Raw genomic sequence first — 27,173 nt, forward strand, 5'->3', positions numbered from 1 at the left:
ATTTCAATCCTTTATCTGCCTTTTTTTTTTTTTCAAATTAAAAGGGAGTTAGAGCAATATTAAAAGAGGTTAGATGTCCTTGGTTTATATTTAATAGCTAACGTTACATCATCTTCCTGCTTTAATAAATAAAGACCTTTATTGCAATATGTATAACGTTAGATATAGATGTAGTTATGAACCAGTCAAATTTCTCACATGACATGTTTTAATAATAGCTGATAACGTTACAAGAGACTCAACTGTGTCTAGAATTATTATCTTACCGCTTTTTGCCCAGCTGTCAGAGAGAAGTCACCTCCCTTCTTCTTCTTCCGCAAGGAGTGTACAAATGCACGTCCGCATTTGACATTGCATGGATGTTTATGTGAATGGACCAAACCATAACGTTACATTCGGCTTCCGGATTGTCCTGCGATGGATTCTCTTGCATTTTTATACATTAGAGTGTAAAGAGTGTGCTCAAAGTTTACCTTATGTGTAGCATATTAATTATTTTCTATAAATTTTCTAAGTTATCCGACATTATAATTCCAATTTACCAAACAATATTTTGTTCTTCCCCTCGGAGACATTGGACTTGTCCACACAAGATGGCTGCGCCCATGGTCACATTTTCCCTGAAAAGGTAAATATTTTCATTTTCAAGCCTGAAAAAGACGCATTTCAAATTTGATAATGTCATGTACCTCATACATATCGACAGAAAGGCTGTGTATCTAATAGTATATTCTTGATGTTAGCATGTGCCTCACAAACGCAGTATAACTGCTGAAAAGTGGAGAATGGGGAGGGGGGCTGCATAAATCCACTACTATTTGCAGTTACCGTCCTGTTGGTCCTACTATAAAACTACTAGACAAGAATTCTCTGACACAAATATTGATCTTCTTGTCAAAAAGAAGTTAATGACACTATTTACAAGATGTTCCTGTCAATAAGACTTTTTTGGCACTATTGACAGGATGTTTATTCGATTATGCTTGTGAAACCATTAATTTCATGACCCAGTCCTAGTATTCAGTCTGTTTCCTGTGAATACTTTTCTTTGCACTATTGACAAGGTGTTCCTGCCTTGGTTCCTGTGAGTGTGGTTGCCAAAATTAAGCCCTCTTACAGAAATCAGCAAGCATGTGCGGGGAAAGGAATTCTGTTTGTAGGTAACATGTCAAAGGACAATTAGTAAAGGCCCACAAAAAGGAAACAAACCCAGTCTGGATGATGTTTTGCAAATTGAAACAATGGTCAAGACAAGGACTGTTGTCTTTTTCAAGGCCTTTAGCTTTGACATATAAGCTAGAATTCCTGTCGCCGCACATGCGTTCTGATCTCTGTGAGAGGGCTTATAGCCATTTACATTTTTGTGTGATACCTGGTGTCTTCCTCAAGACTAGGCAGAAGGTTCTGTGTACTGCGACAACATCAGTTCAGTGGTGCTCAGAAACGGTGCAGAAACTATGCCACCAAGACCAACATTCTCACCCTACATGAGAGGGGCATCTTTGTCGACATCTTTCCAGAGGCCAGGTGAGAATTAGAATTAAGATAAGACAAGGGGTTTCAGGAAACTTCTGCATAGCTATAGTGACAGGAAGTCGACCCTGCATGCAGGAAGTCGACCCTGCACTAAGTCGAACCTGCACAAAGTCGACCCTGCATGAAGTTGACCCTGCACGAAGTCGACCCTGCACGCAGTCGACCCTGCACGCAGTCGACCCTGAACGCAGGTGTAACATGAGCTCACCAGGGTGTGACATTGTTGGGCTGGTGTAAAATGACCTCACCTGGGTGTGACACAAGTTATTATTTATATCTGTATTTCAGCATTGAGCTTCCCAAGCTGCTCCAGTCAGGGCCCCAGTGCGTGTACTGTGGGTTTGATCCGACAGCCGATAGTCTTCACATCGGTAACCTGCTGGCCATCATTGGTCTCCTTCACTGTCAGAGGGCTGGCCACAACACTATAGCTCTGGTCAGTTTTACATTCCCTCTTAGTTGAATAGGTAACACTTATGTAACATTAATACTTTGGTCCTCAGATTTGAAAAAAAAATTATGCTAAACAACAAAGAGGTTGAACCTCCTTGTAAACAGCAAGAACAACTTGAGGAACAAACCACAAAAGCACAGTTTTTGCCTTGATGCACACAGCTTCAGGATCCCGGGGTTGATATGCTGTAAAATGTGTCTACGTTTGTATGAATTTGATTTTGTAGTAGGTAGAAAATGAGTGTTTGCAATGGTGTTACGTTCACATTTGAAACAAAAAAGTAAGGAGCTTACCAAGGATAGAAGACAGGACAAGCATTGTTGCAGTGCTTTTAAATTTGGGATGAAGAGAACCTAGAGAAAACCACAAACATCAAACCACCCCAAAAATGTCAAATTTTACAGTTTATCTATTTTTATTTTTGTATTCGTCTTAGTCCTCTGCTTTTATTTTGATCTTGTTACCCTGTAATGTCCAAGAATCAAGAAAATTCACCAGAATACCTTGTGTTCAGTATTTAACTTAAATTTTTGTTTCAGATCGGAGGAGCAACAGCCAGAATAGGTGACCCAAGTGGAAGATCAAAAGAGAGAGAAGCACTAGATTTAGATCAGCTCCAGACCAACATACGAGGGATTGAATCTACTCTACAACGAGTCTGCAAAAATCACCAACAGGACATATGGAAAAGCCCAAAGGAGTTACCACCACTAAGGTGAGAGCAGATTTCTCCAGTAAACAAGATGATAGTACTGGCAGTAGTGTGCATAGTCCAATGGTTAGCCCAATAGCCACCATTGAGTTAGGGGTTTGAATCAGTGCTCTTGGCAATTACCTGGCATATACGCTACTGGGAAAGGGTAGCTGTCCTTATAAGGGTAGCAGGACAGGATGTTGAGCTGTGTCCAGACCACTGATCATTGCACTAGTTCGAGAAGAGCTAGGGGAATTTCCATGGTACAATGAACCTGTACATAGCTTAAATTACATTTGTCTTCTCTGTCATGACCAATGGAAAAGTTGCTCTTCAGCATGCTAAACAGGCTAACCCTATTGATATCTTGACTGTGTTACAGAATAGAGAATAATTCCAGTTGGTACAGACAGCAGAGTGTGGTGGAGTTCATGTCTACAGTTGGGAGGCATTTCAGGATGGGCACCATGCTGGGGAGAACCAGGTATGTAGGATGGTACATTGTATATGTAGCATAACTTTATATGTGTAACAATTGCATTATTCCACTCTAAAGGTGTAACACTGTAATGTCATGAACATGTAAATTGACTCTACAGAAGTCATATTAAGTATATATGGGAGAGTAGAGTGTATTTATGTAATAACAAACTCCTTTGTACCCCACCCATGTTTTTTTTTACTAGCTGGCATTTCAGGGACAATCTGTCACCTTCCTCAGGGCAATAAATACTGTGCACTGCAGCTAGGTGTCACTGCTGCCCTATGAACAATGCAGTCCCAAATGTGACTGAGTTCATATCCCCCCTCATCACAGTTCATGACAGTATGTATCAGATCTGCATGCTTTGGCAGCTAAACTGGCTATATATTGATAGGTACAGATAAAAAAGCTGCCATGTTAAGCAGAACTTCTGTCTGTCTAACACAAAATCTGCTGTAACTGGCCCCTCCCTGCAGAGGAGGCAGGTCAGATGTTGAGCAGGCTGCAATAAGAGCAGAAGGGCAGATATACATGTACTAAGTACATGTTGTATATATAGATACAGATTCAGATGTCACTTTATACTGCCTTCCTTACAGTGTACAAACCAGACTGAAGTCAGCCGAGGGGATGAGTCTGACAGAGTTTACCTACCAGATGTTCCAGGCGTATGACTTCTTACACCTACACAGGGAGTACAGGTGTCTTATACAGGTGGGAACCTTACTATTCACACAAAGGGTTATCTACATGTAGCTGGAGCAGGTTTTACTAGGCATTGAATGTGTTCCATCTAACTTTGATCCCTGAGCTAATTTGGAAGTTTGGGTAATCACATGTACATAATGTCTTTTAAATATTGTGTTTTAACTTGTTCATACATGTCTATATACAGTACCTTGAAGTTGTCAGCTGAAAGACAATGCTTTTTGTTAGGATACCCTTAGTCTTCAAATTCTTTTATGGGGAAAGGAGTGGAATATTTGTCTTTAGATTAAGTGAAATTTATCAAATTCCCAGTACCTTTAAGCTTCTAGAGACTGTTTATTGGTTAGTTCTACAACGGTGCAATTCCACAGTATCAGTCTAGTATGCTCATGGCCTTGGAGTTCTTTACTACAGTAAATCAACAATTTCTATGGTAGTGGAAGTCATCAATCCACAGTCTCTGTATATTTTTGACGTCTTTTCCTTATTTGCAACCTGAATTTTAAACAGTGTTTACTACTATTCAAATCCATTACATGTATAAGTTCTGAGCTCTGACACCATTTTTGTCCTCCCCACAGCTGGGTGGGAGTGACCAGATGGGAAACATGATGTCTGGGCATGACCTTGTCAGGAAGGTCACAGGCAAGGAGGTGTATGGTACGTAACGCTTTGTCTGCAAAGTCTTAAGAAGAGCTGCAAAATGGTTGACCCAAAGATCGTCTGTCTAAGATTCATTCAGATTCACATGGACTTTGATTAAAAACCTTGACAACATACATGAGAGTACACAATGTCATCATCATCTTGTCACACTTGCTGCATGGATATTTTATGACTCCTCCACCACTCCCTATCCTCCTTAGATCTACATGCAGGTAGGTTGTAAAAAGTCATCCTTGCAAAGATGAAAAACACAGCTTGAAACTTGAAACTAAAATCATTTACTTCAACTGCTGTTTCAAAAATTGTGTATTGTTGTGTTTTTGTCTTATGCTTGTTTTCTAGCCTTTGTTTAGTACAATGAAAAGTCAATTTCTACTGAAAAGGATGTACATGTAACCAGGTACAGGTTTCAACCTTTCTGTTCCATCCACAGCCATCACAGTTCCCCTGGTGACCACAACATCAGGACAGAAGCTGGGGAAGACAGCAGGGAATGCTGTATGGCTCAGTAGGGACAAAACATCGCCCTTTGAACTGTATCAGGTACAGACATTTGCCATACCCGTTACCGTATGATATAAGTTCAAGTTCAAGTTTTGCTTGTACTGGTAGTTGTTAGTAATTCACTATAGACATATGACATGTGCTACTTTTATTGTCTTCTAGATCTCTTGTTATTCATGTTTCCTTTGGAAATTCACTTGTCCTTTGTTCTGAGCTTTTCTGAAAAACAAGTTGTAAACTACTGTAACTTCCTTTAAAGTTAATTTCATAGTGCTATAGTCATGATACTGTACATCAATGGCATAATGCCATAGATTATGAATGCATACATACATGTAGAGTGGTGTCGCGGCATGAGTTGTAACCCTGCTTCTTGTTTCCTCAGTTCTTTATACGACAGCCAGACTCCATCATGGAAAGTTACCTGAAACTCTTCACCTTCCTGTCTATGGCGGAGATAGCAGACATCATGAGAAAACATTCTGTAAGCAAAATTTCAGAATCCGTGCCTTTGTGGTCTTGTAGTCTCATCCAGCTAGATTTTGTCAGTGGGAGATTGGACTGTACTGCTCCATAAAAGGGATGTTATATTATTTGCATTGAACTCATGGGTGTATTCGTTTTAACTTTGTTTGTTATTATCTTTTAAAAAGTTATTCCTTGAAATGTATGTGTAATACTAATAATTACAAGACTCATGAATAAATAAAGGTTCAAACAAAATTTCTTGCCACACAGAATCATCCAGAGAACAGACTGGCACAGAAAAAGTTAGCAGAGCAGGTCACAATACTGGTCCATGGAGGTAAGAACAGCACAATCTCTTCCTCACACTCCTCTATATACTCTTCTGGAAGCCCCTATCACACAGATTGCTGGTAGACTCTACTTGGTTTAATGGCATCTGTTTTTATATCTTTACATGCCGATTTTAGTCCATCATAAAGGACGGAATGGGCCAAATTTTTGTCCGTCCTCAACAGGTAAATTCCGCCAAAGGGTGAAAAGACAGATGCTGGCTAAAACCCTGAAGTGAAATGAGCACAAGGGCTGTTTTGGTGGGTGGGTCACAAGTACAATGTATGATTCAGGTAAAATGATTCTACAGTCCACATCCTCTCCTCCCCAACAGTGTCCGGTCTGGAGTCTGCCCTGCGCTGTACCCAGGCGCTGTATGAAGGTGGGCTGGATGTGCTCCAGAGGTTGACAGAGGAGGAGATGAAGCTTCTGTTCAGTGAAGCTCCCACCACAGAGATGGTGCTGGAGCCAGGGTTGAGCCTGCTGGATGTCCTGGTCAAGGCAAAGGCTCTGCCAGGAGAAGGTGAGTTGTCAAGGAATTGTCTAGGGCTAAACAACATAGTGGAAGCTCATCTGTGTTAGTAGTGATCATAGTACAATGCTAAACTTTCTTCCAACACTATGGTATGCACAGATCAAATTTTCAACAACCATGACCAATCACTTCAGAATGTAAACTTGCAACACTTCTTATCATCACGTAATGTTATGTATATGTGTCTGCAATTGGTCAAACGTGCCAGGAAATTAATAACACTGCCATCTTTGTTTACTGATGGCTGGAATACCTCCTTTATACCTCTTTCTAACAGTCCTGTTTAGTGTCCAGTACTTGTACATGACTTTGACTTTATTAAGATCCACAATTAGCATACAATGGAGTACATTGAAGCTACTCTTCCTGTGGTCTTTATCAACAAACATAACAGGACAAAAACTTGATACACAGGAACACATACAATCTATACAATGTACATAAAATTCACACTTGATAAAAGATAACTTAATGACTACCTGAGCTTATATATATATACAATGGGACCAATTATCTATTGCAAACCATTCCATGTGCTGGACATTCTGTACAAGAACCTTTTCTTTTGAGCGTTTGTTCTGGGCTTTGGTAGTCTGATAGTTTGGGATTTTGATGAACGTGTTTGATATCCATGGGACTGCATTTTGACCTGTTTATGCAGAGAGACTGGTTGTTTGTTTTGCATTATCTTACGAAAAGTCACTACACTTTTCTGCTGGATTCTGTCTTCACGGACAGCCATCCTAGCGTCTGCAGCAAAGCGTCCCTGCTTGTGTACCTGTGGCAACCAAGGGCGATCCTGGCCGCTCGGTTCTGCACGACCTGTAGCCGGTTTATGTTCTTCCTAGACGTACTCGCCCACACCAAACTGCAGTAGTCTAGATGTGTTAGTACAAGGGCCTGAATCAGTTTTATCCTCAGTCTGCGCGGAAGTAATTTCCTCACCCTGTTCACTTGCGCCATGCTCCTATTACAGTTCTTCACAACATGGTCTATGTGATTGTCGAATGTGAGGTTTTGGTCGACATGTACTCCCAAAAGCTTGACAGTGGGTACTTGTTGTAAACTCTGCCCCCTGAGTTCCAACTGTAGTGGAGGTGCGACTCTTGTCTTCTTAGACGTCCCAACCAGCATGGTCTTTGTCTTGCCACATCTCCACACTTCCCTGTCATGACCATTGGAGAATTTTGTTAGCAAAATCAGCTGATGATTTAAAGCTGGTCTCTCTTTGTTTCAGTTACGGGTTGGCACATTATAGCTGACGGGGGTGTTTGGATCAACAACGTGAGACAGACAGACCCCCGGCACGTGGTAGTGCCCAGTCTCCACATACTGGACAACAACATCTCTATTGTCAGAATAGGTAACATCCCGTATACAACTCATGTACACTTTGTATTTTTTTACTGTACAATGTAGCTCTGTTGTATTTTCTTTTATCATCATCAGATATTTCTTCGGCCCATTGGAAACTGCATAATTATAAGAACTAGATTTACAATGTACATGTTCCTGTTGTCTTTGTCAAATATTTGTATGTTGCTTCTAGTTATCTATTTGGTCAAACCAGTTGGGATTTGGAAAAAATGTTGTCTTGTAGATTGTGTAAGCCGTATAATGCCATGTACATCTATACATGTAATTTGACCCGTTATTCAGTTGTCAATTTGTCTTGTTTCAGGAAAGAAAAGGTACCATCTCATCAAATGGATAAGATGACATGTCTCCATCAGCCACAGCTAACATAGGATCATCATAGGAAGAAAGATTTGGGGTCTACACAATGAAAACATGTTCTTAAATGGGACATAAGTAAAATCAGAAAACCACGTGTTGAAAAGAAGGATTTTTCTTCATAAGCAATAATGTGGCTTCCACTCTGCTGTCTTCATCATGATGCAGGACCTTATCATTTATGTGGAAGACTTCTAAGTCATGACCATATGGCTTAATTTGAGAAATTTGCTTCTATGTCTATGATACTACAAAATGTAAGTACATGTACAATATATTAGCCTGGTATCCAGCCTTATAATAGCTCCCGAGTCTCTTGTCCTCTCCTGATTTGCTTAGAAGACATAAGAGACTCAGGAGCTATAATACGGCTGGATACCAGGCTAACAATATATAGCTATCCAGCCCATTTGCAGGTCATTTGACCAGGTATCAATATCAAGATTATGTTTGAGGATTCAGAAATAATGACCAAGAGACAATTTTGTTCCTCATCTTACTTTATTCTGGAAGCTCAGCACACTGCATTCATAACAGTGTGCCAGACCCGTCCCATGAGCCAGGTTCGGGACAGACAGTACCTAATACAGCTAGTACAGCACTCTACAGTCCAAGTGGTCAAGAAAAATACTATCATCTCTTTGGAAAGTAAACTTCTAGAGTAAATATCTGAATAAATATTGTAAATACATTGATGTCATGCTTCAGGATTACTTTGTTGTATTTACTATTACTATGCCTTTTCTCAACTTTTGTCACTTTCATTGAAGACAAATAAACAGATTCTATGGCCATCTATCTACTAACGCTAGTTCACCTTTATCCGCAGGGTGTCCTATATCCATTGTATTTAACAATATGCTATTTAGGGATATCAAGCCGACGGACGACGATTTCAAATTGCAATTTTTCTTAAATACTGCAGTTTGAAACCACAGTCCGTCGACGTGACATCCCTGAATACCCCACTTTTAAATACTACGGATAAAGGTCACTCCGCGGATAAAGGTGAACTAACGTTACAGTATATCACCTCGCCAAGATTACCTGGCCTGGCTTTATGAGAAGTGGGATGTACAAGTTATGTGCAGACAGAGGCACACAGCGATGAGCAATTTGTTGCCAAACTGGCATCAGCTTAACTACAATATGGTACTATTACACGCTTTGCAGCACACAACAAAGTTTTCAGAAAACATTTCTCGTGAGGTAAAGAGCACAAATACTTACAACATTTTGAAAAGCATTGCTTGTCGGCTAAACAGTTAAATTGAACTACGCTTATTGAAATTTGGTTGCACATTTACAAATGTTGAAGTGGTGTAAGTGTGATCATTAATTTGATTTGATATGATTTTTTTCTATCATTTGCAACAAATGAAAAGAAAACTAGCATTATACATCCATGTATTATCTCCAAAGCAAAGGAAAATAGCACATCACACATAGAAATCTGCAATAACTTAGTGCTTGTTGGCAAGCAATTCAATCTATTACTTACATGGCGTTTACCTTGAAATGATATAATCATATAACATACAAATTATAATCTGAAGCTTGCAGCCTTACACAACAATTCTAACTGTCCTATCTCACACATTGTCAGCTTTCCACATGTTCTACACACGTTTACATTTTCCCCTCATCACGAGCATGTCACACAAACATGGCTAACCACTCTAGCAGCAACTGTCCATACATGTCACCACAGCACCTATCTTACTACATGCTTAAGTTACAGAGTTTACAACCTTCATGGAATGTACCATTTTTACTCATGAGGTCTCAAAGGATTTAGTTCAATAAAAACAAAACATTTCCACCTTTGGGCTTTGTACCCAAATAATAGATTTAACTCAATACATAAGTTTCTCAAGCAACTAAATAAGTTTTGGCAGTTTTCAAAACAGATCCAGTTGCTTGAGTAACTTTTGTTTCACTATCTCATTACCTGAATGTCCAGTCTATATCAATGTGATAGTGAAGGTACCTTGCTGAAAAGCGATATGATAAAGAGATGTAAAGTTACACATAAAAAACTTGCTTTTTTTAATCTCTGCTTTTAGAGCAAAAGCTACTTTGTCTGCCAAATCTGCAGCTTTAACAGGGAATGTTGTTTACTAGCACCATACCAAACCTACTTCTTAAGTCTATTATTTACATGAATTATACCTGACTCTCTCATACTATCAGGTCACATGAATGAGAAGTGGTCAACCAATGAAATATAAATTTACAACTGAACATTTCAATCTGTACCTTGTTTACAATCAATAAATCTTTACATCAATATATGAAGATATGATAATGATATATTATGTCATACATAATGGTATTATGTCACCCTAACAAAGAGGCAAAGAAATACATTCTTATTTTACATGTACTTTAGCCGAGCTCACGCTCGAACCAGACTTTAAAGTGTTCTTGATGTTGCCCTATCCTACATTCTGGTAGCATCTATACTTTGTAAGTAATCGTAATCGTATGACAATCGATTAAGGGCAAGGACTTCTTGTTCTCTCTGTTCCTCAGAACTGCTGACAGAACAAATTCTAAGATTGTCCCATTGTCTAGTTGGTACTTACAGGTCTAGTCAATGGCCTATTCCAGGACTGCCCTATCAACTATATGATATATATGACTTGTGTCTTTCTCCAGGTTTCTGGCAAGGTCTATCATGGATAACTATTGACACTTTTTGGAACCCTTCCAATAAAACTTCAGATTGACAACCCCATCAGAAGCATCAATCCATATTTTACAGAGTTTCCCAGTGCAATTGGCTTTCATCAGTTCATGTTGCCAATTTTTGTGAGTGATTTCAGTGGAAGTGAGCAGGTAAAGTACAGCAGAGGGAGCCATTGAGGAATGATTTTTTAGTGTTTGAATTTCACAATGTGATGTTGTAATGTTCAACCAAAGGTAGAGCTATGCAAGGTGTATTTGTACAGTAATAAATGGAAACAGTCATTCTCTTTTAGATTAAACGGATCCTTTTTACACCTATCAATTTCTCAGAAAAATGTATTTTCACTTATGAAAATTTGCTTTGCTTCCTGTCTTCATTGTGCAGATCTGATAATAAAAAGGAATGTGTAAATTGAGCATTGAAAGAAATAGACAATAACTGTATCTGGTGTAAATTTACATATTTATCAGCTGTTTAACCCCCTCTATGCTACTTCTGCTGTGAAGAATACAACTTTGATGCAAAGATGAGCATAGCAGAGATCTAGCTTAAAAACTGTTCTAATGTCATGAGGAATAGCGACAGAATGATAATAACTTTATTAATAAGTGTTGCTCTGCTAATAAGAAGGAACTATTGTTCACAATTCATTCTTGCCTTAAAAACTATCAATACCTTGATCTGATTACTGATAGACTTATTCTTTGATTTTATTTACCTCATAACTCACTGATTTGTGTAAATATGTCCAGTTATTACTAGAAGAATTTTTCGGGGAAGATCTTGTTGGTGAGTGGTTTCTCCTGCTGTGGCGAGACCCCGCCGTAGGGACATCCGTCCTCGTTGTGACACCCCGTACACTCCACGGTGGGCACGTGCCCGCTGTCCCACATGCCCGGTCCGCAAGTCTTGCACAGGCCGTGGAGGGTGCAGGGAATTCTGGGAAGGAGGCGGAACTGGTGCAGCAGACCTCGAGCCTAGAGGGCGAAACATGTTTGTGTGTTGGTTTGAATGAGGTTTCTATAGGGGAACATGCAACTCCAGCATCCTTTCTGAAGTTGTGGCATACGCGTGTACAGTTGACTTGAGGTTGCCCACTCTCATTTAGAAATTTCACCTTCCTCAAGACCAAGTCCCCATTCACATGCATCCAAATCTAGATTACTGAAGTGGTGCTTCTTCATGTAATGTTTCACCTTTCTCAAAACTTCATTCCCAATTTACATGCATGACCTAATTGCTGCATGTGGAACAGCCTATCTTCTTCATGTAACATTTCAAATACTTGAATCATTTCCCCATTATTTCTCCTTCATTTTCTTAAAACATCTTAATACATTAAGAAACTGTTACCTTTCTCAAGACCACATCCCCGTTCATATGCATGGCCAGGTTGCTGAAGTGGAGCAGCATCTCGTCTGACGGCAGCTTCTGCTGGACCAAATCGTCCCCGTACACAGCAATGATGGCCAGGCAGATGAACAGGTGGAAGTAGTCGGTCTGGTAGTGGGCCCAGCAGGCCTCCCACATCCTCAGGGCATCCGCCTCTGGAAACTCCCTCTGGTGGGACAAAATAGTATTGCAGTTGTGTGTCAGCTTTTATGTTGTTGTTGTCCACGCTAGACGTGGTCTCTTGGTGCTGAGTAACACATGGTTCGTAACTCTCTGAAATACTTTTTAGCTAGGATTTTATCATGGGGGTCCAAATCTCTCTCTCTCTAAAACACTTTTTAGCTTTTAGCTAGGATTTTATCATGGGGGTCCAAATTTCTTGCCATGCGGTGAGCACTGCAGGCATATTTTAGGCAGGAGTATTTTAGAGGGTCTGTGGAAATCTGCTGTTGGAAAATTTTGAAACTGGACTCTCTGAAACACTTTTCCCTGCATTTTGAGACACAAATTTTGTGGAATACAACAAAATTACTGTCAGACAGGTCACATGTGGCCTAGGAGCATCCCTGGTCAATCAGAACAGAAACGTTCCCCAAGGTAAGGGTATCTTTAGGTGTCCAGGGAGTCCAATTTCTTGTTACTTTTAGAACAGTTCGTCCAAATGATGCCTGGACACATGTCTGGCTAAAAGCTTGTTCAGCAATCTAGCTCATTGCACTGACTCACTCTGTCGTCTTTAGCTGTCTTACCCAATTGCTGTGGGCACCACTTTTTACACGCGTGACGTCAACAATGGATCAAGGGCAGCTGGAAGTCGATTTCCTTTGGGATCAATGTCGTGATCTATCTTATGCATGGAAGTCACCCTCAATTCAGCAGATATTGAGAAATGCAACTTAGAATATATTATACACATGTACAAGACTGCTGACATCACTGCTTCTTAACCACAGATATTGTGCTGAACTACACATCAAACTCAGCAAATAGCAATTACTCAAGCAACTGGATAAGGTTTTGGAAACCTTTTCATTTCAGGTAGAATACATTACCTTTCGTCAGTGACAGTGACAAAAGTCATATCCAGTTGCATGAGTAACTGCTATTTGGCATATATTTTTACCTGAATGTCTAACCTTAATCAACATAGATTTGAGAGTGTTCTGGAAACGTAGTGCCTTGAGAATCAATATACATGTATCTTACAATATTAGTATGATCTTGTACCTATAAAATGCATTCTATGCCTCCATGAATAATTCAAGATAGGTAAATCACTACACTGTATAACAAGGTTCTTTATGCATAACCACATGCTGCTACAGGAAGGTGACAGGCAGTCAGCTCCTGCATTGACATGCCGTTTTGAATACAGAAGCTTATACACCATTCCATGCCCTGTGGACAGAGATAGGCGAGTAAACTGACCTTGAAACAGAGCAGGATCCATCTATGACAGAAGAGAAGTTCCATGGCGTCCCCCAGGGTGACCAGGTGTTGGTAGAAGTTGGGCTGCATCACTCTCAGCAGCTCCCGTAGGTACATCTAGGTGGGTAACAGAGACAAGAAACATTTCAGGTCTGTCAACAACTTTCTCAGAGGGCTGAAAGTATTGATTTACAATTCATACAGCCACCCAAACATCTTCCTTTGGTGCAACTGACTCTCTGTTTGGCTGATAGCAGGTTAAAGGCCACATCCACAAATTTAAGTAGACACCTCAGCCTAGTTTGGCAGAGCCTTTTAAAGGTATATTGTACCGGCCTCAGGTCTGCATATAGAAGAACTTGATTGCACAACAATTGTAGAGGATGCAATGTGTGGCAACCTATACATACAACACAGTTCAACTACACAATTTGCTGATGTCTAACGATTCTAAGGAACTGATCTAATTCATGAATCGTAATAGTACAAACAACATATTTGGGAACACTATTATAATAGGAGAATGGAGTAGTAAAGAAGAGTTTCCTACCAGTTGCTTGTCCATGTCTGCGTCCGTGGGCGAGCTAACAAAGATGGTGTTCTGCATCAATCCCACAAAGCACCAGAAGGCGTCGGCCTCGTCGTGTACCTCCACCAGTACCGGCGCCAGGAGGTCCGACATGCCCTGGGTGTACCCCATTGAGGGGTTGTAGTACGCGTAGTTCAACAGGATTTTCCTGAAAACAGAAATGGAAATACATTGATGAAGGCTTGGCATCCAGGTAGTAATCATGCCACATCATCAACAATCAAAAGGCAAGATCATTGTTGAAGTAATTTAACTGTTATCCAACACAAAAATTGTACTCACCCAAATTTTCACCAGACTGTTGCTGTTCAGTCAAAAATTTAGGTGAGTTTAATTTTTGTGTTGGATATTACAGTTAAATTACTTCAATAATGACTTCTACCAACACAGATGAACTTTCAATTTAAAAGGCAAGATCATTGAATTACAATTAGATGCCATTGGGAAATGCTAATTCATAGCCATACATCATAAATGCAACAAACACACAATAATTATAACATAAGGCATGTGCACCTCCATCCAAGAGAGAATGAGTGAGAGTTTCAACATACAGTACTTTGTTTTGGGTTGTGCATTTATGTCTGGCACCACCGTTACATAACAGAAATGTAAGTATCTGACAATGTATCACCATCCATGTACCTGACTTTCCAGCATGCACAGCATGGTCTGGTTGTGATTGCTTCTGCTATCTTATCTATCTGACTAGCTGGACACATCCCTCTCCACAAATAGGAGAAGTGCTGGCACTCACCCAGATATCCACATGGCTACATATTGCTGTGCCTTGCTAAGTCCCATGAATTACAATGTCCTATCTTAGGGTCATACCTACAGTGCCAATTTCACATCGATTTCGTGATAGTATGCTTGCACATTGTGATATACAGTGGAATTAACACATTTGTCAATGTGAAAGTAAAAGAGATAACTTCTAGATTCTATTCCTGATCCCATGTATATTTCTTGCAACATATCTCTCAAGAGCAAACTTTATTGATTAAAATGCATCCAAAGTTCTGGACAGCGTTCAAAAAATAAAATTACTTTTTCCCAATCAATGCAATATCAATCATCCAAATTGTATGGCTAGACACCATGTCTAAAAGCCTGTCGTGGAAGCATGAAATGTTGGATTGTGTATTACCTTGTGGCAGAGTCAAATAAGGAATAATATTACGTTCTATTTGTAACAAAAGTCTCTGTCGGCACAAGCATATCATTGATATGACAAGCACCCTTCTCAGCATTTTGTCTTCAGCCGGTAAGAACAAAATCGTGGATATCCATCATTTTATAGATAGTACAAATTTCTAAATAGCCATGGCATACTAAAAGCACATACATGGCAAGCACTCCCAACCATACACATACTGTTAATCTTCAAACGATAATTGTTTCATTGTTGTGGTGTCTTCTCCACAGAAGCATTTAATTTTCGATTGCATTCGGCCATGTTGATTTGATTATATGGATGACATCCGTGCGCGCATCAATTTCCATAAATAAAAAAAATTCCACCATGCTTTGAATCAATCGTACAAAGCAGCTGTAAAAGGAGCAAATACATGCCGTAGATTAAAAGAAAAATATATCGGGAAACATACACTAATTTCAACGTCAATTTCAATGTCAACGAAGAAGACTGTGAAAACAAAAATGACAAATCTATTGTTCAGTATTCAATATGCTGTGTTTGTCACTTCTTCAGCCTTCAGGACCACTTAGATTTCATAATGAATGCAACTTTTTTGGGGGGGGAGGGGGGCAAACTTTTCTTTTCATTCGTACGCTCGCATAAGTTTTGGGATTTCCATAGGATGTCATCCATAATCTATATTCTAATCAAATCAACATGTCCTTACTATTGTGAAACAGAATTTTTCAACATAAAAACACCATGAAAATCTCTTGCTCCTACAACAAAATCAAAAGAAAAAAGGAGAATTTGCAGTACCTCATCATCTCCACATGCGGGTTGTTGTCGCCCTTGAAGTACGGGTTACTCCTGTCTGTCCGCACCACGTCTTTGTCCACAGTCACCTGCACCGTCCTCCAGAAGTGCTCCTTCTCCTCATCCGACATGGACAGTCTGGCCAACACATGCACAAACACATGGGAGAATCAAGGACTGATCATATAACATATTATAATTGTCAACACAATACTCACAATAGTTAACACTGCCCAAGAAGATCACTCAGGCTGATAAAGATGGTCTACGTGGACTGGTGGTCACTTATACATAATGTAGAGAGGATTCTCAATGCTAAGAGTAGTAATTTCCATTATTTGATTATACTGCTGCTGGACTCCGACTCACTGCTGCAGGGGTAGACAGCAGTCGGCTAAAGGTAATGGGAAAAATCATCACTTTTACAGGTTTAGTCACTTTTAAAGGCTTGATTGTATGCATGAATTACCACATGTACACAGTAGTTACATTGTACATGTATCTGTGCCTGACTCTGAGATATGGTACTGGGTGTTGCTGTACAATATGTACGTGTATTGTCACGATAACAATCGGTCATCAAGGAGATATTCTAGAGGTAGTTATATACATGCAGATGGGAATACATCGGTTCAACAGCTGACTGTCTCATACAGTTGAACTTCCTCTTTTCCCAATACTGTCTAACTCCGCAATCAATGATAATCCAGTACGCTATAGCTACCATATCTCAGCAGGGGGAACATTAAGTTATCAAATTATTAAGCCTTTGAACCTCAAAAAACAAGTATGAATCAAAGAAAATAGCCCTATGACCCACTTAAAACCTAATTAATTTCTTGTAGCTGGAAAAGAGACACACACAGTGATGTATCAGCATAGTGTAACCTTCCAAGTCGTAGATTGTATACAGTAATATCAGACTGGCTGGTTTGGTGCTCAAGTCTAGTGCAGCACACCCTGTAAAACACCCAATCAAACGTGGAGGGCTCTAAAACACTCACACGGCGTCTCTCGTGTGCACCGCGGCGTGAAATTGGATGGGATGGTGGGCGTGGGAGTTCATCGTAAAAACAGCCTAGCTGTAAACACAACGTTTACAGTATCATGGGGAACCATGAAATGGACGACCCTCCCTGCCGGATGTGGTACATGGGAAATGGGGACCTACACTCAGGAATTTCAAATTCTCAACTGTCCAAATCGTAAAATTAGAAGCACTATCTATGAAGATTGTACCTCCCCAAGACATTAGATTTTTATGAGACTTCCCCAAAAAATGTTTCAATGGGTGCTAGACTATTTGGCAGGCACTTGAGACATATTTCGTAACCCTGACTCAGGTGAAAATAAGTAACGCTACCTAGCATTGGGTAGGGATGTAACACCAGAGGCCCCATGTTTCAGAAGTTATTGAAAGAGTAGTTGGTGTTGAATCTGGCAACCTACAGTTATGAAAATACATATTTTTCATCATGAAGTTCAGACTTTTTGGACAAACGGAGTGAAATTCTGTCTATCCCAACAAGCAAATTTCTGCCCCCGGACGGAGGGACAAGTCCTGGAGGCAGCCAGTAGCAGTAGCACTGCAGACCGCCTGATCTTTAAGATCCTTTACAATTAAGGGGATGCCGCAAACTGTCCTCTCAACTGAATTTCAATGATTTTGACTGTGCCAATAACATTTTAACAACCATGTAGAAGCACTGATTTTACGGTAACAGTGTGTAAATATTTGATGATTGTGCTGAATGTGCATGACTTTTTTTCATTGTAAATTTTTGTTATTTACAAGAATTGTCTTGCGACAAGAACAGGAAGACTAGTACCAGTGGTGTACTCTTGGCAACGCCACTGATAAATTTTCTTTAAAAAAATCTCAAACTCTCAAAGCCCTGGTACCAGGCTAGCATGTTGGTTGTTCCTCGGGTGTCTCCAGGACCCGTCCTTCTGTCCTAGGATGAAAATGTGACTTTTGGGACAGAGATAATTTCACCCTTTCCGTCCTAAAAAGCTGAACTTCAAGACCTACAGGAAATGGATGAACATGTGTTTTCATAGGCTTAAAATAGCAGATTGACCAACAAAAATGAACATCTTGGGCCCCCAAAGAAAGAGTCAGAAAAAATTCAAAGCTGAAGACAGTCCTGGCTGGTCCTAGCCTACATTTGTAGGTACCATCCGGGTAGTAGTTCACTGCCATGTTCACTTCTGGCTTCTACTAATCGGCGCCCTCATCCAAAATTTGGACGATTCCAGACGTTAGAGATGTCAAGGTTCCCAGACAGAATAGCAAAAAAGCGACTGTATAAAGTGTATAAATTAAATAAACGTCGGAGCGAACTACTATCCGGATGGTGCCCAGCCCTGGTTGGTCCTGACCTTTTGTCCTGAATGGCCTGGTACTCAGCAGACATCCTGTGGCAGTACTCCTCCCTCCCCTCGGAGGTGAACTGGAAGCAGAAGTAGTGCAGCAGGAAGGGCCACGCCTCCTTACGCACACTTGGGTCGAGCCCTCCAAAGAAAATGGCCTGAAAAAAGTACAAGGCATTAGGTTTTCAAAAAAATCGAAAGCTGACTTTACAGATGATGACTAGCCAAAACTATGATTGATGAAAATATAAATGAGGTGAAGGCAAATTTCAAATGGCCTAAGAGGAAAGGAAGATAAAACAAAGACAAGGATGATGCTCCATCATGGTTTCTAACCTTCTTCAAGCTCTCCTCATCCTCAACTTGGCCACGATCGTTGAAGTAAGACTGCCAGATTTCCAGAGTGATGGTCCCATAGACGTCCTCATCAGGGTGGCACTCGATGGCAGTGACGCTGGGACGGTTAATGGAGAACTGCCGACAGAACTGGTCAGACAAACCCTGCAAAAACACACCAGGACACACTCAATTTAAAATCCTACAAAGAAATCAAAGATCTAATACATGTACCTCATTGAAATACAAATTCTACTTTTGTGCATTTCTTGCTGATTTGGTCTCTGCGTTTCTCCACTGGATCTCATAGATAAGACAATAGCAAAGACGTGCATATTGGTAGGCATCCTTCCGCCTTGGTAGATGATGGTAGGTTATGGTAGATGATCATACAAAAAATTCATATTACAACTAGAATTTACAACACTACTTTCACATCAATTACTTCTCTGAAAATTGCTACAAATTTTGGCATCATTTAGATAGACGATGTATAGAAAAATGTTCTATTTCACATGAAGTGAACTGCAATGAAACAAATACAGTTTCAGTAAACAAAATGTCTTCTTTTATAGCTGATACATGTGTGTTGATGAACCACACTGGCCTACATACTGCAGGACTGTCCTATCCATTTTCTCTGAGTGTGTAATCACAGTCATGACAATGATATCATCATATGACATGATATAGCTGTAAGGTGACACAAAATATAATAATCATCCTATGGGAAATGATTCACCTCCTGATTGAGCACAGTCATACCATATACTGTACTGTAAAATGGATTTAAGTTTGCGTGGATTTATTTTTGTGGTAAGAAAATAAACAAAGTGTCTGCGGTGGTTTAAGTTTGTGGTTAAATCAAGGGGTGGGCAGGTAGAGGACAGAATAGACATTTTTGTGGTCATCTTAAGTTTGTGGTGAAGCAGTCACCACAAAACATGAAATTGCCATAAAAATTTAAAGAACTACAGTAAAAATCATCTTCACCATCTGTGCTGAATATTCCTTACAACGCTATTATTCCATGACTCATAAACATAAATTCTCATTACAGGCAGGGCATGCAGTGTCCTACATAAAAAAACAATCCTGTAAGCCATACTAAGCTTGGGTTAACTCTCTGGGGTTAATAATCGGCCAGATTATGGTTAATATCATATTAAGGTCATAGAGTCATGTGACATATGGTGCATATAAGTACCATCAGCAGGGGCTATGGAATTTTATGATACAGAGAGTGGGACTTAAATGTAGATTTGAATGAACAGATGGCTGAATGGCCTTTCCAACCTTAATGTAATTGCGTATTTTATGGTGACCTGAGTGCACAAAGCCTTCAGGTACACTGGTTTCATAATAGAAACGAGGCTGCAAAATATATGGCAGGATCATTATATTTATTTAGCCTCTGGAAAATCTTGAAAGGAAAACAGTTCAGAATGGTTGATGTATTTTTCTCAAGATGGGTTATATAGCTTATATATATTTGTATATATTTGCTACTTTCTTGCAAATTTCTATATTAGATAGGGGAAAAATTCTTTAATTTTCCTAAGCTTCTTTGATAAAGATTCTATGCCAGTGAAGGAAGTGTGTGGTTAAGACTGAGGAGTATATGAGGACAAATAATAATTGACATAAAAAATGACTTATCAGAAGTGGTCATTACAGTACAATATACAATATAGCATGTTATTTGATAAAGATTCTATGCCAGTGAAGGAAGTGTGTGGTTAAGACTTAGGAGTATATGAGGACAAATAATAATTGACATAAAAAATGACTATCAGAAGTTGGCCATTGCAGTACAATATAGCATGTCCTCAACAGTCACACTCAGCAGTCTCCTAACTTACATCACTGCCAATGGAAATCTACAAAGCAATGAAACAGGGCAATTACACATGTATCAGTCAATCTCACCTTCATTGCAGTTGTTAGTTAGGCGGTTTTAGAACTACCAAATATTCAGCACCAAGGCCAATACTTTTAGTCGTCCAGGTTTTGATCTATAGGATGAGTTTGCCAACTTGTCACAACAAGGTCAATTCAGGTGCAGATTACATTGTATATCCAAACTATTCATCAGCTACCTACACTACAGCACTAAACAGTTCCACCAGTTTGCGGTAGATGAGGAATCATTCTCGGGGAATTACAAGTGATGGATTACTTGCAATAAGCAGCACCTTTCGATCCAGGTTTCGCGCTGTGAAAAACAATCACGTTGTGTGAAGGTCAGTTACTTCAGCTCTTTAGGAAGCAAATGTCAAGGTCATACGACCTTTCACATTAATCTTTTGGAAATGACTGGTATGTCAACTTTGCTGTTACAAATACTTGCATGCACAGCACTGCACATGGTGCAAGGCAATAAATTTGGGAGAAAAAAACTCCAAATCATATCAAACATGTTCCTGTTGACTTATGATGTATACTATCATGCATGTATAACTTTGGTGCACAGATGATCCCATAATATGGAAGGCATTATATCCTATCCTTTACTTTACTGAGTGCCAATTCTGCATCATGCTTCTAATACAGTGGAGGTGAAGATTGGACATAATATGGAATATTGTTAATCCCCAACAACAAACAACCAGAAATGATGCCAAATAGCAGTAGCTCTAGTAGCTTGAACCAGTTGCTCAAGTAGCTGCTCTTTGAGATATGTTATCATCAGGATGTCTAAATGAAATTAGAAACCTTCATTCATGTAACCAGAAATCTACTGCCAACACCTCCTGATTCAAGATGCAAGAAAGGCTTTGATCGCAGTCTTAACTTAACAGCTTAAAATGCATGGATACCCAACGGGACTTGCTAACACAATCTTAGTCAACTCGATTATCAGCCTTTAAATAGAACTCAAGAACCATTTTACAATTCCAGACATTTTGAGGGAACAAATAGTTAAAATATACAACAGCATATTGACCCCATGTTAAGTAAATAAATGGACCAATCTAAAAGGAATAGTTCCCAGAAGTACAGGCAAATACTAGAACATCTAAAGCTGTAGACAGTCAAACTGTCAGCATAAGACTCTGAGACAGTATATCACAAAGTACGAAACAATATTTCTTTGCAATCCCAACTTTCAAAATGCGCCCAAGGGTGTAGTTGTGTGTGGTGGAAAATGTTATCTATCAAAAATACTGACAACGTCGTTGCACACAAATTGAAAGCAATAGAACAGAGACGTTCAACAGGTATTCATTGATTAATTGATACAAATGAAGAAATGACGGAGGTAGGAGGAATTCAACATGTCACTGGTGAAGAAGCCAGTCAGCTTTTCTCAAATGGATATATTAGAAAGCAGGTAGTACTTGTGAGATATTTAAGATAGTCGTTGAAGAGTTTTATCAGTCATGTATAAATATTGTTAATAGAATATTCTTCAGTGACACTTTAAAAGGCATAAACACGTACCCAAAATTCAGAAGATCAACGCAAGTCTTTTAGTGTCACTGTTTAAAAAATATTTTATTAACTTACTAAAGGTAAGATAGTATTTGTTATTGTCCCATAGACTTGTCTGAAAGCAAGGAATCACCAAATAGCAATTATTCAAGCAGCTGGATTTGATTTTGGAAATGGTCAGACGTTTCAGATGATATCAGTTATCTTTTGTCACTGAAGAGATCTTGTTGGTGCTGAATCTCCTGTTTCCTTCAATGTAACAAAACAAGTTTAACCGGACCCATACTCTTATCTTCCCAGCAGCTCCCACCCACCACCTTCTTGGAAGTTGTTGTAAGTTTTACAATTCCTCTGTGTGGGCTTTCTGGTGGGCTAGCCAGTTATCACTACTTCAAGTGATAAAATGAACATGCCAAATATCACCCCTGCATGACTAGTTTTAAGCACTCTAGAAATGCCCTATGAACACTTTTGTCCCCCAAAGAGATCATAAAGACTGTGTTCCTGTCACCATGTGGGTGGGTAAGGGATTCTTCATGGTTGAAATGGGAAAACAGACGCACAAACTGTAATCCATGGGGGCTTGAAGAGAGTCATCACTATGATGTATTTGTCAGTCGAAACCCTAAAGTTCAGCCTTGCAGGCATCTATAAAATGAAGACTTTAAGTTATTACGAAGGATTCCTAATCATGCTAACTTATCAAAGCTTCTTTGAACAAACAATGCATGATATCTGTACATGTACATGGCACTGTATATGTATCATGTACATGGAGAGTTGTTAGCAAATAGAACTTTTGGCCATCTACATGCATAGGAGCATGTTTGGGATAAGTCTACTTAGTCTCTTGAGGAAGAACAATAGACTTGCAAGGGTATTGCTGTTAAGACAATATTGCTTCAATGTGGCATAACTAAGCCACTAAAGCTCTAGACTTAGTCTTGTAAATTGGCTCTTTTGTACGTGTCAAGAGAAATTAACAGCAATAACCCAGGGGGATGATTTCAATTGATTGATAGGTAGTTCTTTTTTTGTAGAATCATGCTAGCTAGACAGTATAAATGGACCTGATAAATGTCTATAATAACTATAAAAAAGCCTCTCCTGTACACCTTCATTTTCTATTTGATAAACGCTTTGTCTAAGGGCTAAGGAACAGCCAAACTCAAATGACATATGATTCTTTTTGCCAGATGATGACAGGACCAGAAGGACCATGATTGTGAATACATGACAAATCCATTTTTCAAAATGTCAAAATAACAACACTGCTAGTACCATGTAATAGAAAATGGCAGATGTAACATATACAGCACTGAAGCATACCTTAATCAGATGGCAGAAATGGAGCATGATCTGATCGAAAACCTACCGGTCCTGCTGTTCCAATTACTATCCAACCTGTGGTGTTTCAGATTAAAGCTGAGGACTTCTCAATGGAAATTACAGGAGGACCCAAGTGGGTAACTTCATTGATTCTCTTACAACATACTCCCCAAGAAGGTGAACCTTTGCATTTAGAAATCAGGATAAGTGTTGATGGTTGTTCGGTTGAATATGTATGCCTATGGCTTTCCTCTCAGTCAGGGACTGATCCTTGTACTATCTGGGTGCTTTGTCTAGTCTTCAATAGGTATTACAAATCTTTCATGCAGAAATGATGGAATACCAAAACTTATAGCATGAGCAAGACAGCATGCTATGCATTCAAATCAGTGATATATATACACACTGTCAGCCATTGTACCATTGTGCAACAAACTAAGTCAGTGAATCTCAGAGAATCACCTCAAAGACATATCCAGTAACACCATTCTCTACCTAATAAAGCTCTGGGACTACCCATGTGCAGAGAGGTGGAAACAAACCCCGACACCCTCAATTGTAACGACTTCCTTCTTCAAGTTCTTGGATGACAGTAAAAAGAAATCCAATTTGTACAGATTCTCTCCATGAAAGTTAGACAGTCATTTATCATGGCATTTCGGTTATATCGGTACAAGTGAACTGGAATAACCTACATAAGAATTGACCCTATGCTGTTTGAAGCAAAGGGAATTTGAAATATACGGGTGTAATTATTTGGGCCTGTGCCAAAAATGCCAAGCATCTACTCTGCTTTCAAAGGTTATCTTCCAACTATGTTTTATGATCTAAAAACCTACAGAAAAACAAAAGTTTGAAGCAAGAAATGCCAAACATTGTCTTTTTTGCTGTGGCATGTATATCTACATGATCAAATTTAATGCATAAGAATGAATGCAGCTACAAGACTTTTCAAAGACTGTAGATGCAGAACACAGTGAATGATGATGATATATGAACTTAGCTGTAACAGATATTCATATAATATCCAAAAGATTTTGTGACTTCACCTTCTCATCACAAGTACACTAATAGAAATTCACAGTGCCCTCTCAACAAAAGCTATTAATAATCAATCTCAAAAGAAACATTTCAGTCTAGTACATAAACAACTGTGTTGTCAATTTCTCACTGAGCAGTAGAGATGTTAAGAGGATACTAGAGCAAGGTTAGAGCAGCAGTTACTGCCTATAATTGAGATAAGAAAAATCATAGCAATATAAAATAATATGATGTCCCAGCAGCGCACAAGTCATAAAAGCTAGTGTTTTACAGCCTTTAAATTGACGCGGAGCCATCAAAGATATCCAGGTGGGGAGCATCCAACAAGTAAAACCTTCTCCACATTGATCATATACCATTAGGGTAGTGGAATCAAAATGTGGCACAAGTCAGAGTTCACTATAGCCTCACTGGGTACCATCCGGATAGTACAATGTAGTTTGCTCTGAGTCTGATGTATATTATATGCTATACACAGTCGCTTCTCTGCTATTCCGTCTGGAAACCTTGACATCCAAATTTTGGACAAGGGCGCTGATTGGTCCCGACACATCAGAGAATTAATGGGTTCAAGTGCTCACTCGAACAGGCATTCCAACACCCAAAACGCCCTCCGGATCCATCCGCTTGTGGGAGGGCCTATTGTCATCTAACAGCGCTCTAAAACCCATTCCTTAATTCGCTCATCAACTCGTTAAAAGGTTTCAATGCACAGTACTAGTTCCCCAAACGGGTAGCAGAAGCACACATAGGAGCAAACTAATAGTACTCATCGACAAGCTAACTTACTTTAAACATCTTTGCTGCAGCAGAAACCTCATGAAATATCTCCCATGGCTCTACCACCCATGACTCCATTGCAATAATGACAGGATTTAAGCTTGTTGAATGTTGTACTTTGACCAACTGATGCACTTTTGCATCATTTGGCAAACAAACTGTGACACTAATCAGGTCTATAGTTAGCTCTGATGGCTAATAATTAATTGATGACCTGATAAGATGACCTGGTCTAAATCTGTCAGTCCAAATTTCACCCCACTGAGCTAAAGAAAGGAAACGTAAGAATGGCAGCCACTCCAGACCCTAATGTGATTAAGCCCCCAATTGTAAGCTCCTCGCAATTCAGTCCCTAGCTGCAAAGAGAGAGTAGTCGGCCCACCAAATAAATTGAACAACACAAGCAAAGTATACCAGTAATATCCATTCTTTATGGAGGTACATGCAAGTTTATTCGTAGTGCAATCTCAGTCTCAACACCCACCTTATTAGCCTTGGCCTGAGTACAGTGTCTCCATTCTTCAAACATCTCAGCCAGCCTGTCCAGTCCTCCATGGTGGAAGTGCAGGATCTTATACTGACTCTCTCTACTGGCAATCACCAGCTGGCCACAGGTACCATCCCCATCACTACAGGAACATAAACAACAACAACAACAACAAATATAAACAAACATCTCAGCCAGCCTGTCCAGCCCTCCATGGTGGAAGTGTAGGATCTTATACTGACTCTCTCTACTGGCCAAATACCAATGGACTACACAAGCAACTGGATATGAATTTGGAAAGGGTCAGTGTCGTGACTGACAAAAAATAATGAATGTTATGTGAAATGCCTGACCTTTTCCAAAATCATATCCAGTTGCAATAGAATAATAAAAATATTTAATTTTTGCATTAACCTTGCAGTAGTGTACATGTAGGTATGTAAGTTGGAAAGCAGCAATCTGAGTTTGTGAATGACCAGATGGTCTTATCTAATTTAGTAACTTTCCAATTAATGAGGTAATTTTTCTACTCAAGTACAGGTCAACTATACCTCAGGAAGACAACAATATCTTTAAGCTCAGGGTATAAAAACCTGCGGAGCAGAGACCTCTTTCAGTACCATTTTAGACCACAGTTTGGGTTCACCTTTATAGAACCATGAAACAGCATTTTCCTGGCCTTCACAGACATTTAACTTGATATTGAAGTCTTAATGCTACATGAAGTCTTAATGCTACATGAACTTGTAAGGTATAGCCTATTAGTCCAAGCATTATGGGAGGTACAAATTGTGACAAATTAGATGATAAACCTGGCACTCCATTTGCCCACTCAGGAACATCAAATATTGTCCCAATAATCTTTTAATCTCACTTAACTTCACCAATCTCTCCTCATTTTCCTTAACAGCACTACAAAGTAACTGTTAACATCTCAGCATAGATTTAATTAGGTATTTTCCTCATTACAAGCTTGCATTATAGATTCCAAATCACAATGGTCTTCAAGTTGAAGTATAGGACCATTTTCCTTTGTCTGGAAACAGTCTGTATCGACCTATCTACCATTATCATAAGTCAAGTAATGTAAGAGCCATTCAGAAGGGGAAACATGACCGTCATGCCCATAGATCGTATCTATAATTGAATGTTTATGGGGTGTGGTGCCGCATTTCTCAACTTACCCTTGACAGCTTAATAGCTACAGTACGTGTCGGTGAT

The 27,173-nt window shown here is 39.5% G+C and overlaps 2 protein-coding genes across 3 annotated transcripts in view; one reads left to right on the plus strand and one right to left on the minus strand.

The window, feature by feature from the left end:
- The first annotated feature begins 551 nt into the window (after window positions 1-551).
- Window positions 552-8,203, plus strand: LOC118429070 (tyrosine--tRNA ligase, mitochondrial-like). The gene is made up of 13 exons (XM_035839427.1): window positions 552-628; window positions 1,390-1,527; window positions 1,825-1,972; window positions 2,530-2,705; window positions 3,067-3,168; window positions 3,768-3,882; window positions 4,458-4,536; window positions 4,976-5,085; window positions 5,432-5,530; window positions 5,785-5,851; window positions 6,179-6,367; window positions 7,617-7,742; window positions 8,061-8,203. The coding sequence occupies exons 1-13, from the start codon at window positions 594-596 to the stop codon at window positions 8,096-8,098; spliced, it is 1,422 nt and encodes a 473-aa protein (XP_035695320.1). The 5' UTR covers window positions 552-593; the 3' UTR covers window positions 8,099-8,203.
- Window positions 8,204-9,137: 934 nt separating this feature from the next.
- LOC118429059 (TBC1 domain family member 16-like) overlaps window positions 9,138-27,173 on the minus strand; it is a 45,445-nt gene continuing 27,409 nt past the window's right edge. For both annotated transcript variants that reach the window (XM_035839410.1, XM_035839411.1), the window contains 8 exons: window positions 25,950-26,094; window positions 18,881-19,045; window positions 18,554-18,702; window positions 16,175-16,309; window positions 14,176-14,362; window positions 13,626-13,742; window positions 12,159-12,365; window positions 9,138-11,782 (listed from right to left, as the gene is read on the minus strand). In XM_035839410.1, the coding sequence (XP_035695303.1) occupies window positions 11,564-11,782; window positions 12,159-12,365; window positions 13,626-13,742; window positions 14,176-14,362; window positions 16,175-16,309; window positions 18,554-18,702; window positions 18,881-19,045; window positions 25,950-26,094 (1,324 nt within the window). In that variant the 3' untranslated portion in view covers window positions 9,138-11,563. The remainder of the gene's footprint in view (window positions 11,783-12,158; window positions 12,366-13,625; window positions 13,743-14,175; window positions 14,363-16,174; window positions 16,310-18,553; window positions 18,703-18,880; window positions 19,046-25,949; window positions 26,095-27,173) is intronic.

This window comes from Branchiostoma floridae, chromosome 13 (assembly GCF_000003815.2).
Source record: "Branchiostoma floridae strain S238N-H82 chromosome 13, Bfl_VNyyK, whole genome shotgun sequence".
In the NCBI taxonomy this organism is placed as follows: Eukaryota; Metazoa; Chordata; class Leptocardii; order Amphioxiformes; family Branchiostomatidae; genus Branchiostoma; species Branchiostoma floridae.

Coding starts and splice junctions, on each gene's coding strand:
- LOC118429070 (XM_035839427.1), top strand. CDS start 594: ATGGCTGCGCCCATGGTCACATTTTCCCTGAAAAG. Junction 629..1,389: donor GTCACATTTTCCCTGAAAAG/GTAAATATTTTC, acceptor GTCTTCCTCAAG/ACTAGGCAGAAGGTTCTGTG. Junction 3,883..4,457: donor AGTACAGGTGTCTTATACAG/GTGGGAACCTTA, acceptor TCCTCCCCACAG/CTGGGTGGGAGTGACCAGAT.